The sequence below is a fragment of the Mastigoproctus giganteus genome, chromosome 7 (genome assembly GCF_048544385.1).
Source record: "Mastigoproctus giganteus isolate SK-2022 chromosome 7, ASM4854438v1, whole genome shotgun sequence".
Taxonomy (NCBI): domain Eukaryota; kingdom Metazoa; phylum Arthropoda; class Arachnida; order Uropygi; family Thelyphonidae; genus Mastigoproctus; species Mastigoproctus giganteus.
The window spans coordinates 170,050,764-170,063,843 of NC_143581.1; the positions used below are offsets into that span (position 1 = coordinate 170,050,764).

The 13,080-nt window shown below is 41.2% G+C and overlaps 1 protein-coding gene across 2 annotated transcripts in view; it reads left to right on the top strand.

Annotated features, from left to right (window-relative positions):
- LOC150083328 (HAUS augmin-like complex subunit 1) overlaps positions 1 to 13,080 on the top strand; it is a 188,490-nt gene that overhangs the window by 12,653 nt on the left and 162,757 nt on the right. For both annotated transcript variants that reach the window (XM_090377185.1, XM_090377186.1), the window contains exon 2: positions 9,067 to 9,241. In XM_090377185.1, coding sequence (XP_090233311.1) covers positions 9,067 to 9,241 — 175 coding nt within the window. The remainder of the gene's footprint in view (positions 1 to 9,066; positions 9,242 to 13,080) is intronic.

The following is a 13,080-nucleotide window of genomic DNA, read 5'->3' on the forward strand; positions in this document are numbered from 1 at the left end:
CAGAGAAAATAAAAACAACTTTCATAGCGGGAACAACTCAAAGTGTAATTAAAATCCATTAGATTAAGACACAAAGAATTGGAAGAGATGTTTGTTGTTTGTTATTTGGTTTTTAGGAGCATTAGCAACTAAGGCCATATTGCTCCGGGGATATGCGGTGGTCATTCCCTGACCTTTCCCCAGCCTCCCTATTTGGTGGTCACGGGCATTGGAAGAGATGGAACGGCTGTCATCTCTTTGGATAGAAAATCAAACAAAAAGCAAGTTTGCTTACGATAGAAGCAAAAGCATTAGCAATATTTTATTACGACTTACGTATTATAATTTATACTTACGTATTATAAAATACGTAAGTATTTTATTACGACTATTTTATTTAATATAATAAATTTTTTACGAATAAAATACTATTTTATCCGTAAAAATACTTTTTAGTATTAAAAAATACTAAAAATACTTTATTATAATATAATATTATTTTTATTACGTATTTTAATCGTTATAAAATATGTAAATATTTTATAACGATTAAAATTACCCGATTATTTATTGTGTTTGGTAATGTTTTGGTTCCAAATGTGTGTTCAATCTTGGGTGGTCGGCACCTAACCCTACTTTTCCCATAGGGGCTGTTGTTTATATTGCACGATTTTGCATTGCACGAGGGTTTCTAGGAACGCAACTATCGTGCTATACGAGGACAGACTGTATATATATATAAAATAAAATAATAGGGTACAGGGAGTACAGGATGTACTGGAGAGGGTAAAGGAAAGGAGGTATAGACAGAGCGACGGAGGATGCAAGGGAAGGCATCCTCCACAGGTTGGGTGGGAATTTTCTCACCTAAGCGGAAGTGGAAGAAGAGGCCCCTCGAGAGGGTGGGAAGGCAATCACGTATCAAGAGAGACACGGATGAAACAATTCAAGCGACCTGAGTGTCAAGTCCAGTAGCTAGAAGTGGTCACAATCTAGGTGAAGATGCTCAGTATATGAGAAAGAGTGTTCATCAATGTGCATCAGTTCCAGGACGTTGTACCAGTGATCTTCTTCTGGTGAAGAGATCATGGGCGAAGGCAGAAAAAGCGTGGTACTTGTCTTCCTCATTGATCAGAAAATGTTCATTTCCTCGAGGCAGGGCATGTATTTTTGATATGAGCAACGTTCGCAGGTCCTCGTAGAGCGGGCAAACATAGAATAGGTGATCCCAGTCTTCGTTTTCACCACAAAGACAGCGAGGATCATCCACGATGTTCATAGAGGCAAGTTTGTAATTTATAGATCCATGGCCTGTAATCAGGAAAGTGGTATATAACCCTGGACTGTACCATGATGGAGCTTTAGGGTAGATCTGGGCTATTTCAGGTAAGAATTTTTTAGTAATGGAACCTTTGGGGGTGGTATTCCATCTGTTTTGCCAGGCGTTAAGAAGGTAGACTGCAAGGCGTTTTTTTTCTTCTTTGATGGTGTTTGCTGGGTTTGTAGTGAAATCCAGGACGGTGGTAGGGAGTCCCTTTGCGAGCCGGTAGTGCACACCTTTGCGAATTATCTGCAGGTCCAGAGGGAGAACTCCTGCCAAGACTTGGAGCGCTGGGTTGCTTACTGTGCAGCAGGCACGAGTGATAGTGAGAAGGATATTACGCTGGATGGAGGTGAGCTTCCTTTGGTTACGAACAATGAGTGCACGATGAAACCAGACACCTGCACAGTAGGTTATAGTGGGAATGAATACAGCTTTGTATAGCATGTGCAGCGAGCGGCGATTCAGGCCCCAGTCAGACCTGCTGATCCTCACTACCATTGCCGTGTAGTTCCTGACTTTGCGATGAAGGTAGTCTATATGCGGGTAAAACGTGAGCTTGGGGTCGAGAATTACCCCAAGGTACTTCATCTCAGTTGTCAGTTTGATAGTTCTACCAGCAATTTTAATCTGCGGCGGCCTGCTTATTTGAAGGGTTCCTCTGAGTAGAATTGAAGTAGTTTTCTCAGTGGATATATGGAGTTTATGGAGGCTGGCCCATTTTTCTAGCTTTGTAAGGGCTCCGTTGGCTGTTGTTTCCAGGGAAGCTCTGGAGTTTCCAGTGACTGTCAGTATCAAGTCGTCTGCGAAGGCTTGGGTGGAAACATCTCCCAGGTCTAGGTTCAGGAACTCGTCCATGACCACATTCCATAGGAAAGAACCAAGAACAGAGCCCTGGGGGCATCCTCTGTAGACATTTCTGGAGACTTGTCGATAGGCATTTCTGACTGTAACACTTCTGTTGTGAAGATAGTCCTGTATGCAGCTGTAAAGATTTGCTGGAACGCTAGCTTCTCTGAGTCTTCGTAGTATACTTGGCCACCAGAGCAAGTCAAAGGCCCCAGCGAAATCCACTGATATTACTAAGAAGTATTTGGTGGCTGAATTTTTGACAGAATCCGTGAGCTGCCGAAGAGCATCTTCTGCTGAACGGCCTGCCCGAAAGCCAAACTGGTTTGGAGACTGGAGATTTGCATTTTTATAGTGTTTTTCCAGTCTGGATAAGAGAAGACGTTCAAATATTTTGCTTAAAATGGGAAGGAGTGCTATGGGTCTGTATGACCTTGGCTGCTCTGGTGGTTTACTTGGGTTCTTCAAAATGAGGCGTAGATTGGCCTCTTTCCAGTCATCTGGGAAGAGTCCAACTTCCAGACAATGGTCGTACAGGCTGAGAAGGAGATTTGATTGCGTCTCTGCAAGCTTCTTAATTACTTCTGCTTCAATGAAGTCTAACCCTGGGCTTTTTTTGTTTTTTGTTTTGCCAATGGAAAGTTTCAATTCATCTAAGTTGAAAGGCGGTTCTATAGAAGTGGTGCTGTAGGATGCGTTTTCAGTACAGATTTCTTGTTGCTGGCTGGATTGAGGATCTGTGTTTAGCGGGAACAGGGTGTCCAAGATGTTGTTTACTGACTCTTCCCATGTGAGGGTTGTGGTGCCCTGCGGGGTGACTGTAGAGGAGATGACCTCACCCCTGGGGAGCTTGTTCGTAACAATGCGATACACAACTCCCCAGGGGGTGCTGTTTCCAGTCGTGGAGACCAGGTGCTCCCAAGACTGTTTCTTCTTGGCAGGCAGATATGAAGTTTTCTGAGTAGTGCAGATGGTCTGCAAGAGTAGCTGATGGTGTCTTGTCAATGATATACAGGAATTTTTCTAGCAAGGATAAGGGGATGATTATCCCCTTGTATAAGGCAATGGTCAGGCCACACCTTGAGTACTGTATACAGGTCTGGAGGCCTCATTTTAAGAAGGATGTTGAGCTGTTGGAATGAGTACAGAGAAGGGCAACAAGATTAGTGAATGGAATGAAGGGTTGCTCTTGCGAAGAAAGGCTTAAGTTTTGCAGATTACAGTATCTGGAGACTAGGCACCTGTGAGGAGATCTGATTGACGTGTATCAAGCCTTGAATAGTTTGAGCATACTCAGTGCTGATGGGATTCTTCCTCTTGCCCAGAATAAACACCTGAGAGGGCATTTGGTCCTTGAGGTTGTCACAGACATTCTCTCAGATATGCCAGACAAGCTGTACTTGCTACCTGGGAGTCTAAAACGCTGATGGAACTGATATTCGGGTGACACTCAAGTCAAGTGGACCCAATTTCGGCGAAGTCCGGACGGTCTGTGACAGCCAAATCCTCTGCTTGCACCTTCACGATGGTGGGACTGTTAGTAATCCTGGGTATAACCTCCATGCACAAGCACATGGTGGGTGACCACCCAGGTGTGAACCAACGTATGATGAACGTCGTGGCGAGATCCAATATTCCTTACATTTCGAGGGTACAGCTCTAAAACGGTTTTCGCAGGCCGGCCGCTAGTTAGTACACCGGACCGAACCTATTGGTAACTCTCTAGGAGGCTTCCGGATCAGCTAGTGTATAATCTTGCTACCTCTACTCTGCCAGATAGTGACTGGAGGGAGTCCGAGTAGTGTGTATGCGGGGAGCATTGTCGAGGCCACGTTATGTCAAGGATCTGGGTATATTCTTACCACATGTACGCCATATCCAAAAATTTCATTACTTCATACAGCATGTCCCACCCACTTTTTCTTACTATTGAATACACCATGAATTGTCAAACTAATAGAACAAGCTTATCTGCGAAAAGATCTAAACCTCCCAAGGATTTCCTAATTCATTTCACAAATATACGTGGTCTCAATTCTAATCTCAACGATGTCCATTTCCACTTGCAGTCTGCCAAACCCCATGTACATTTTTTCTGACAGAATCTCAGTTATCGGTTGATTCAACTACTGCTCATCTCAGATGCCCAAATTATTCGCTGTATGATTCCTTTCGCCTCAAAGGTGGTACTTGTGCATATGTCCGTTCTGATATTCCCTGTCAGAGACTTGGCAATTTGGAATCTCCTCTCTTTGATCTTCTCTGGCTTAAAATCTCTCTACCTCATTGTGTCAAATTCATCTGTTGTCTCTACCGTTCTCCCAACTCCACTAATCACTTGGAGCTCTTTGACTTCCTCTCGTTGCAACTTGACTTTCTCCAGTCCAACTTTCCTAACAGTGAGGTAATTTTCCTTGGTGATTTTAATGTTCACAACTCCAGCTGGCTTCCGTTTTTCTAGTCACACCGACCCAGCAGGTCGAGATGCTGAGGCTTTTGCAATTACTAATGACCTAGCACAGATTGTTCATTTACCTACAAGAATACCGGACAATCCGAATCATACAGCCAATACGCTTGATCTTTTTCTCACAAACAACCCTTCTAAGTACACGGTCGAAATGAGAGGTCCTTTAGGCACTTCAGATCACAACTTGGTGATTGTCTCTTCTCCAATGGAACCTTTATCTCATGGCTATTCCCAACCTCGTGTTGTTTGGCATTACAAGAATGCAAAATGGGATGACCCGCGAGACTTCTTTTCTTCTTTTCCTTGGTCGGATTACTGTTTCAAAACTCCTGATGTCAACGTTTGCTCAGATCGTGTCAGTGAAATTATTCTTGCAGGAATGGAATCCTTTATCCCACACTCCACTTTAAAATCTCGTCCTTTATCTAAACCTTGGTTTTCCAATAAATGTGCTAAGGCTGTTCAAGAGAAGAATGTTGCATATCGTAATTGGCTTGTTTCTAATTCTTCAGTTTCATTTTCTGCCTACACCAAAGCTCGCAACAATTGTAAAGCAGTTATTAATCGGTCCAAACTAGAGTTTGAACAGGCTAAGAGTAGAAAACTTGCTTCTTGCCCTAATGGTAGCCGAGCATTCTGGTCTCTTGCCAAAGCTATTGGCCGCAACTTTTGCCCATCTCTGCTTCCACCTCTGTCCAAACCTGATGGTTCTGCTGTCACTTCAGCCAAGGATAAAGCTGACCTGTTAGCATCCCATTTTTCTTCCAGCTCATGTATTAATGATCTTGGTTAAACACCTCCCACCATTCCCAACACGGTCCAATCAATGCCTCCTGTGGTCTTCCGTCAAAAGGATATCAGAAGGATTTTGATGAATCTTGATGCTAAGAAAGCTCCAGGTCCTGATGGTATTTCTCCACTTGTTCTCAAAATCTGTGCTCCTGAACTTACTCCTATTCTTTGCCGCCTTTTTTCACTTTCTTATTCCAAAGTTGTTTTTCCTTCTGCTTGGAAATTTGCTCATATCCAGCCAGTTCCTAAAAAGGGTGACAAATCCCTCCCATCCAATTATCGTCCCATTGCAATTACTTCTACTCTTTCTAAAGTAATGGAGAAATCAATTAACCGCCAACTCTTAAACTACCTAGAAACCTTCCATCTGATCAACGATCGCCAGTATGGATTCCGTCAGTGTCGATCCACTGGTGATATTCTGGCTTATATTACCCATTTATGGACTACTTCAATGGAAAGGTTCGGTGAAACACAAGTTGTTGCTCTTGACATCTCAAAGGCTTTCGATCGTGTTTGGCATAAAGGTCTTCTAAACAAGCTTCCATCTTATGGTTTACCAACTGTTTTTAGTAATTGGTTATCCAGTTTTCTCTCTGATCGCTCACTGAGGGTGATGGTAGATGGCTCTCTGTCTTCTAACTTCTCCACTAATGCCGGTGTCCCCCAAGGTTCAGTTCTTTCCCCCACTCTTTTCCTCTTGTATATCAATGACCTTCTTCCATTGACTGGAAATCCTATCCATAGTTTTGCCGATGATAGCACATTGCATTCAACTTTCCATTTTGAGAAACCTTGCCCTGCTCAATCAGCTTCAACTTCTCGAAAATCTGCTACCAATTCCTTAAATGCCGATCTTCAGGTAATTCTCCAGTGGGGCAAAGACAACTTAGTTGATTTCAACCCTTCTAAAACTCAGTCTTGTCTTATATCTCGCAAAAAGGATTCTTCTGCTCCTATGCTTATCTTTAGTGACACTCCAATTTCTAGGCAAAAGGATATATCTCTTTTGGTGATTACCCTGACTTCTAATCTCTCTTGGCACAAGCACATTACAAATATTGCTTCCTCTGCATCTAAAAAACTTGGTTTTCTCTTTCGCTCTCGGCGTTACTTTTCTTCCAAACAGCTGCTCACTCTGTATAAATCGCAAATCCGCCCTGCCATGGAATATTGTTCCCACATTTGGGGTGGTGCCCCCAAAACCTCTCTCAGGCTTCTTGATTCCATTCAGAAGAGGGCAGATAGGTTAATTAATGATTCATCTCTAACAGAGTCTCTCCACTTGCTTTCTCATAGACGTACTGTTTCTGCTGCATGCCTCTTCTACAGATATTTCCATGGGCGCTGTTCTTCTGAATTGGCTTCTATAATTCCCGCTCTCTCTTTCAAAACAGTCTGAACACATGCTGCCACCAGCCAACATCCATTTACTGTCCAACTTCAAACCCACAGAACCAACTTTTCATCTTCCTCATTTATTCATTCAACTGCCGTTTTCTGGAACAACCTTCCTTCATGCGTATTTCCTGAAAATTACAATCTACAGAAGTTCAAGTCCAATGTCAACAAATATCTTCTTTCGTCTTCTCAACCTCCAACCCAAGCACGGTACTAAGTACTATAGGTTCTAATACCTCTCGTGTTTGGGGTTCTCATAAAAAAAAAAAAAAAAAAAAATAAATTGAAATTGAGGAAAGACAGTTGTAGGATAGATGTGCGGAAGTTTGCTTTTAGCCAGCGGGTAGTTGATTGGTGGAACAGACTTCCATCATTTGTTGTGGAAGTTGATAGCCTAAATAAATTTAAGGCTGAGCTGGACAGGTATTTGGAAAGAACAGAGGGGTGAAATCGGAGCAGTTTTTTTTTTTTTTTTGGCTGATGCTGCGTAAGCTTGCTTTCTTCCATCATATGCCTCTACTAATGCTATCTGCCAAATTTAAGATTGTGGGGGCATTTAGACTAAGGCGCATTTAGGGCTAGAGCCTCAAGCTGCGAACAAATTTAGACTATGTATATAAAGTGCTTAGCATCATAATACACAGCCATTTCTGAATAAACAGAAAATTTTTAAGGTGGCATCGTTTTAGGTTATATCTCATATTGTGAATGCCTTCACAACGAGTTGCCATGATATTGCACTACTTCGAATAAGTAACGCTTCACCTAAGGAGAAGACTAGTGTTACTTATTCTCAGATAGGTACCACCACCCAGACAGCACTGTTTCAGGGCTATTTGGCCCTTCGTCTGAGAATCTGAGAATAAGTAACACTAGTCTTCTCCTTAGGCGAAGCGTTACTTATTCGAAGTAGTGCAATATCATGGCAACTCGTTGTGAAGGCATTCACAATATGAGATATAACCTAAAACGATGCCACCTTAAAAATTTTCTGTTTATTCAGAAATGGCTGTGTATTATGATGCTAAGCACTTTATATACATAGTCTAAATTTGTTCGCAGCTTGAGGCTCTAGCCCTAAATGCGCCTTAGTCTAAATACATCATACACCATCAGGCATCTCTCATATTGTGGAGTTATACTTCATAACTGTTTTTGCCATCATTGCATCACTTGGGTACCTACCCACTCACTGACGAAGGGCCAAATAGATTGTGGGGGCATTAATTGCACAAAACTTCGTCATTACTCCAGTACAACAAATTAAACTGATATTTATAAAAATAAATAAATAAATAAAGCTTTATTTCAATAAAAAAAAAATTATATTGTACTAATATGATTAGTATCAATATATTTCATTACTGTATTTGCATATTTTTACTATTACTTTTAGTATTAGTATTGATAAAATGATACAAGGAAGAAAGTTTATACAGGAACAGCCAAAAAAAATATAAATTAATAAATAACTGCTATCCAGTTTGTTTGTTAAATTCTTCCAATAATTTATTCAGGCTTCCTTCTTTCACGATACCAGGGGAAGTGGAAGTTTATTCTACCAATTAGTTACTTTCTGCCTGAAGGTAATTTTTAACTTGTTCTGCAACCTTCCTTTCTCAATTTACATTTAAGGTGTGTGTGTGTGCACTTGCGTGTGCATGTGCACACCATCTGAGAAAGAGTAAAGATGCCATCACCATTTGGTTTGTGTAACCCTTAAACACTTTTTTTAATTATGTTACATCCAGATGCCTAGTTTCCAGATGTAGCAATTTACAGAACTTCAGTCTTTCTTGGGAAGCATACATGGTTGCTACCCATTTTTACTACCAACAAATCTTGTACCTCTTCTATGCACCATTTCCAACAGATATGTGTTCTACCTGAAATGAGCTATCTAAATCTGTGAAGTTGATGAATGTTCATTTGTGCAGCAACCCCATCACCTGTTTTAGAAACTTATATGCACCTGTCAGATAGCTTCGTATCAGACAGTACAATTTCCCATAGATCATTTTCATTATAACTGCCTTGAGTTTTATTAATTTATTGTGTCTACGATGCCTTTTTCACAAAGTTTGGGGATGTCTCTATTCATCTGGGATATATAGCTTATCAAAATCTTGCAAAATAGCAGCCCGTTTGTATATGACTGTGTGATGTATATAACATAGTAGAACCTGTACATATTCAATGTTTAGTTTTTATTATATGATAGAGTGAAATCTCAAGTATTTACTTTTGCATATAGGTTCAGAATTGGCTAAAAAAGGTTTATGGAGATGGTGAAATTCCTTTTTTTGAAATTGATGGAGAGTCTTTTGAAAACTTATATAATGTAATGTGCTTCAGTGAGGGAACAGAGAAGGATACTGTTGAAATTGTTAAAGATTACATGGTTAAAACATCAGAATATAGCACTGAAGGTAAGTAAAGTTTTTGGCTTTGTACTAAAAATTTTTTTACTGGAAAAGGTGTTGCAATTTGATAAAAGAATTTTGTACAGGTGTGGTAAGAAAATAAAATTGGAATTATAAAAACTAGTTTAGCATTAGTATAGGCATTTGATGCAAGAAGGCAAGCTTATGCAGCATCAGCCAAAAAAAAAAAAATAATAAAAATAAATAAATAAATAAAAAATAACCACTTCCACTTCACCCCTCTGTTCGTTCGAAATACCTGTCCAGCTGAGCCTTAAACTTATTTAGGCTATCAACTTCAACGACAAGGGATGGAAGTCTGTTCCACCAACCAACCACCCGCTGGCTAAAGGCAAATTTCCACACATCTATCCTACAACTGTCTTTCCTCAATTTGAATTTATGTCCTCTCAGGTGATTATTCTGAGCAAGAGCAAGAATCCCATCAGCATTGAGCATGCTCAAACCATTCAAGGCTTTATACACCTCTGTCAGATCACCTCGCTGGTGCCTAGTCTCCAGACACTGTAATTTGCAAAACTTAAGCCTTTCTTCGTAAGAGCACCCCTTTGTTCCATTCACTAATCTTGTTGCCCTTCTCTGTACTCGTTCCAGCATCTCTACATCCTTCTTGAAATGAAGCCTCCAGACCTGTATACAGTACTCTAGGTGTGGCCTGACCATTGCCTTATACAAGGGAATAATCACCTCCCTATCGCTGCTAGAAAAATTCCTATATATCATCGACAATAGACCACGAGCTACTATTGCAGCCCGTCTGCATTGCTCAGAAAACTTCATATCTGCCTGCACAACCACCCCCAGGTCCCTTTCATTCTCTACCACTGTCAGTGTAGTACCACAGAGTTGATACATTGCTCTGGGGTTGCTGTTTCCCATATGTAGTACTTTACATTTGTCAAAGTTAAACTTCATTTCCCACCTCTCAGCCCATCTGCTCAACCTTTCTAGATCCTGTTGCAGAAGCATAGTGTCCTTGACAACCCTGCCAACCTTCGTATCGTCTGCAAACTTGGACATTAAGCTTGATGTACCATCATCAATATTATTTATAAATACAGAAAACAATAATGGACCCAATACTGAACCCTGAGGGACTCCACTAATAACATTAGTCCACGATGAGCAGTGTCCATTGATTACCACTCTCTGTCTTCTCCCCCTCAACCACCCCTTTATCCATAGCAGCAATTTGCCTCCAATGCCACACTGCTCCAATTTGTGCAGCAGTCTTCCATGTGCAACAGTATCAAAAGCCTTTCTAAGATCCAAGTATATAATATCAAAGTTATTCCCTGCATCATGGTATCCAATCAAATTGGTCAGGCAAGACTTCCTCTTAACAAAACCATGCTGTGTCTGAGCTATAACTGAAGTCTTGTCTAGATGATCCTGCAGTGCTTCTTTAACCAGTGCCTCCATTAATTTTCCTGGAACAGAAATTAAACTCACAGGTCTATAATTACTTGTGTGAGCCTTTGATCCTCCTTTGTGAATTGGGGTAGTAGTAGTAGTGGCACATGATGCAAGAAAGCAAGTGTAGGATCTTATGCAGCATCAGCCAAAAAAAAAAAAAAAAATCACACCATTCCCTCCAAATGCCTGTCCAGTTCCTCCTTAAATTTATTTAACCTATCAACTTTCACTACGACAGATGGAAGTGTGTTCCAGCAATTAACCACCCGCTGGCTAAAGGCAAATTTCCGCACATCTATTCTACATCTGTCCTTTCTTAATTTGAACTTATGTCCCCGTAGGTTCGTGATCTGAACAAGTGGAAGGATCCCATCAGAATTCAGCGTGCTCAACCCATTCAAGGCCTTATAGACCTCAATCAGATCACCGCGCAGGTGCCTAGTCTCCAGCCACTGCAATTTGCAGAACTGAAGCCTCTCTTGGTAAGAGGATCCCTTCATTCCCCTCTCCAATCGTGTTGCTCTTCTCTGTACATGCTCAAGCAAATCTACATCCTTCCTAAAATGAGGCCTCCAGACCTGTACGCAGTACTCAAGGCGAGGCCTGACCATTGCCTTATACAGAGGGACAATCACCTCCTTTTCCCTGCTAGCAAAATTCCTATATATCATTGACAAAACCCCATGACCTGCCCTAGCAGCCTGTCTGCATTGCTCAGAAAACTTCATATCTGACTGCACAATTACTCCCAGGTCTTTTTCATTTTCTACCACCTTAAGTGTAGTACCACACAGTTGGTACGTTTCTCTGGGGTTACTTCTACCCATATGCAGTACTTTGCATTTGTCAAGGTTAAACTTCAGTTGCCACTTCTTAGCCCATCTGCCCAAATTATCTAGATCCTGTTGCAGTAGCACACTGCCATTACTGTCATTAACAACCCTGCCAACCTTTGTGTCATCTGCAAACTTCGACATTAAGCCTGATATACCTTCATCAATATCATTGATAAATACACTAAACAACAGTGGACCCAACACCGAACCCTGTGGGACTCCACTAATAACATTAGTCCATGAAGAGCAGCACCCATTGATTACCACCCTCTGTCTTCTCCCACTTAACCATCCTTTTATCCATTGTAGCAACTTATCCTTAATACCATTCTGCTCCAATTTGTACAGTAGTCTTCCATGCGCAACAGGGTCACATTTGCACATCTCCAGTCTGTGGGTACCTCTCCTGAGTCCAAGGAAGCTCTCATAATTATGGCTAAGGGTTTGCTTACTTCCTTTGCTGCCTCCTTTAATATAACTGGATAGATCCCATCCACCCCCAGGTGCTGCCTTTCTTGTGTTTATCTTCAACAATTTCTCCACCACTTTACTCTCAGTTATTACAAGATTCTCTAGCTTACTGCCAGAGTTGAATACACTTCTGGCATCCCCTCGCTGAATAACTCCTCATGTGTGAATGTCGATGCAAAATATTCATTTAGTTTGTTAGCTACCTGAGCAGGATCATCAGTTGACCCATCGATATCAAGTGAACCAATCTGATTCATCCCTTTCCTTCTAGAGTTTAGATAAGTAAAGAACTCTTTGCTGTTTTTCTTTGCATTCCTTGCCAAAGATTTCTCGTAATCTGCCTTCGCCTGCCTAACCTCCTTTGTAACTTGGTTACAGATCAACTTGTATCTATCATAGGCTTGTGTGTCACATGTTAATTTGTATGTATCCCATGCATTTTTCTTCTCTGCCATATGTCTCATTAGTTCATCTGACATCCACTTAGGCCTAAACCTTGAACAATATTTCTAAGTTGGTATGTAAAGCCTAGTAGCTTCCAAGGTAAGTTCTTTGAATGCTTCCCGTTTTGAATTTGCTGTTGGTAACATCATCAGGTGGTCCCACTGTATAGAATTTAAATACTGTCTCAGTCCATCGTAGTTGCCTTTACGAAAGCAATAACCCTTCCCTTTACCTCTAATGGTAGTTACCTCTTTGAGTAAATCCCACTTCAGCACACTGTGATCACTGCCACCTAGTGGTTCATTTACCTACAGATTCTTAATGCATGAAGAATCACTACTGATAATCAAATCAAGAGTATTACTCCCTCTAGTTGCCTCCCGAACATGCTGATGTAGAAAACAATCATCCAATAAATCCACAAAAGCCTTGCTAGTGTGTGAGTGACCATCCCCCAAATTCCAGTCAATATCTGGGAAATTAAAATCCCCCATTATAAGACTCTCTGATTTACTGGCCCACTCTATTTCCCTGTACAATTGCTTATTATACTCATTAGACCTATAGCACACTCCTACTCTCAATTTTGATCTCCCTATGCTTATGTCACACCAAACTGACTCGACACTACACTGTCCAGCAATGTCGACTGGCTTC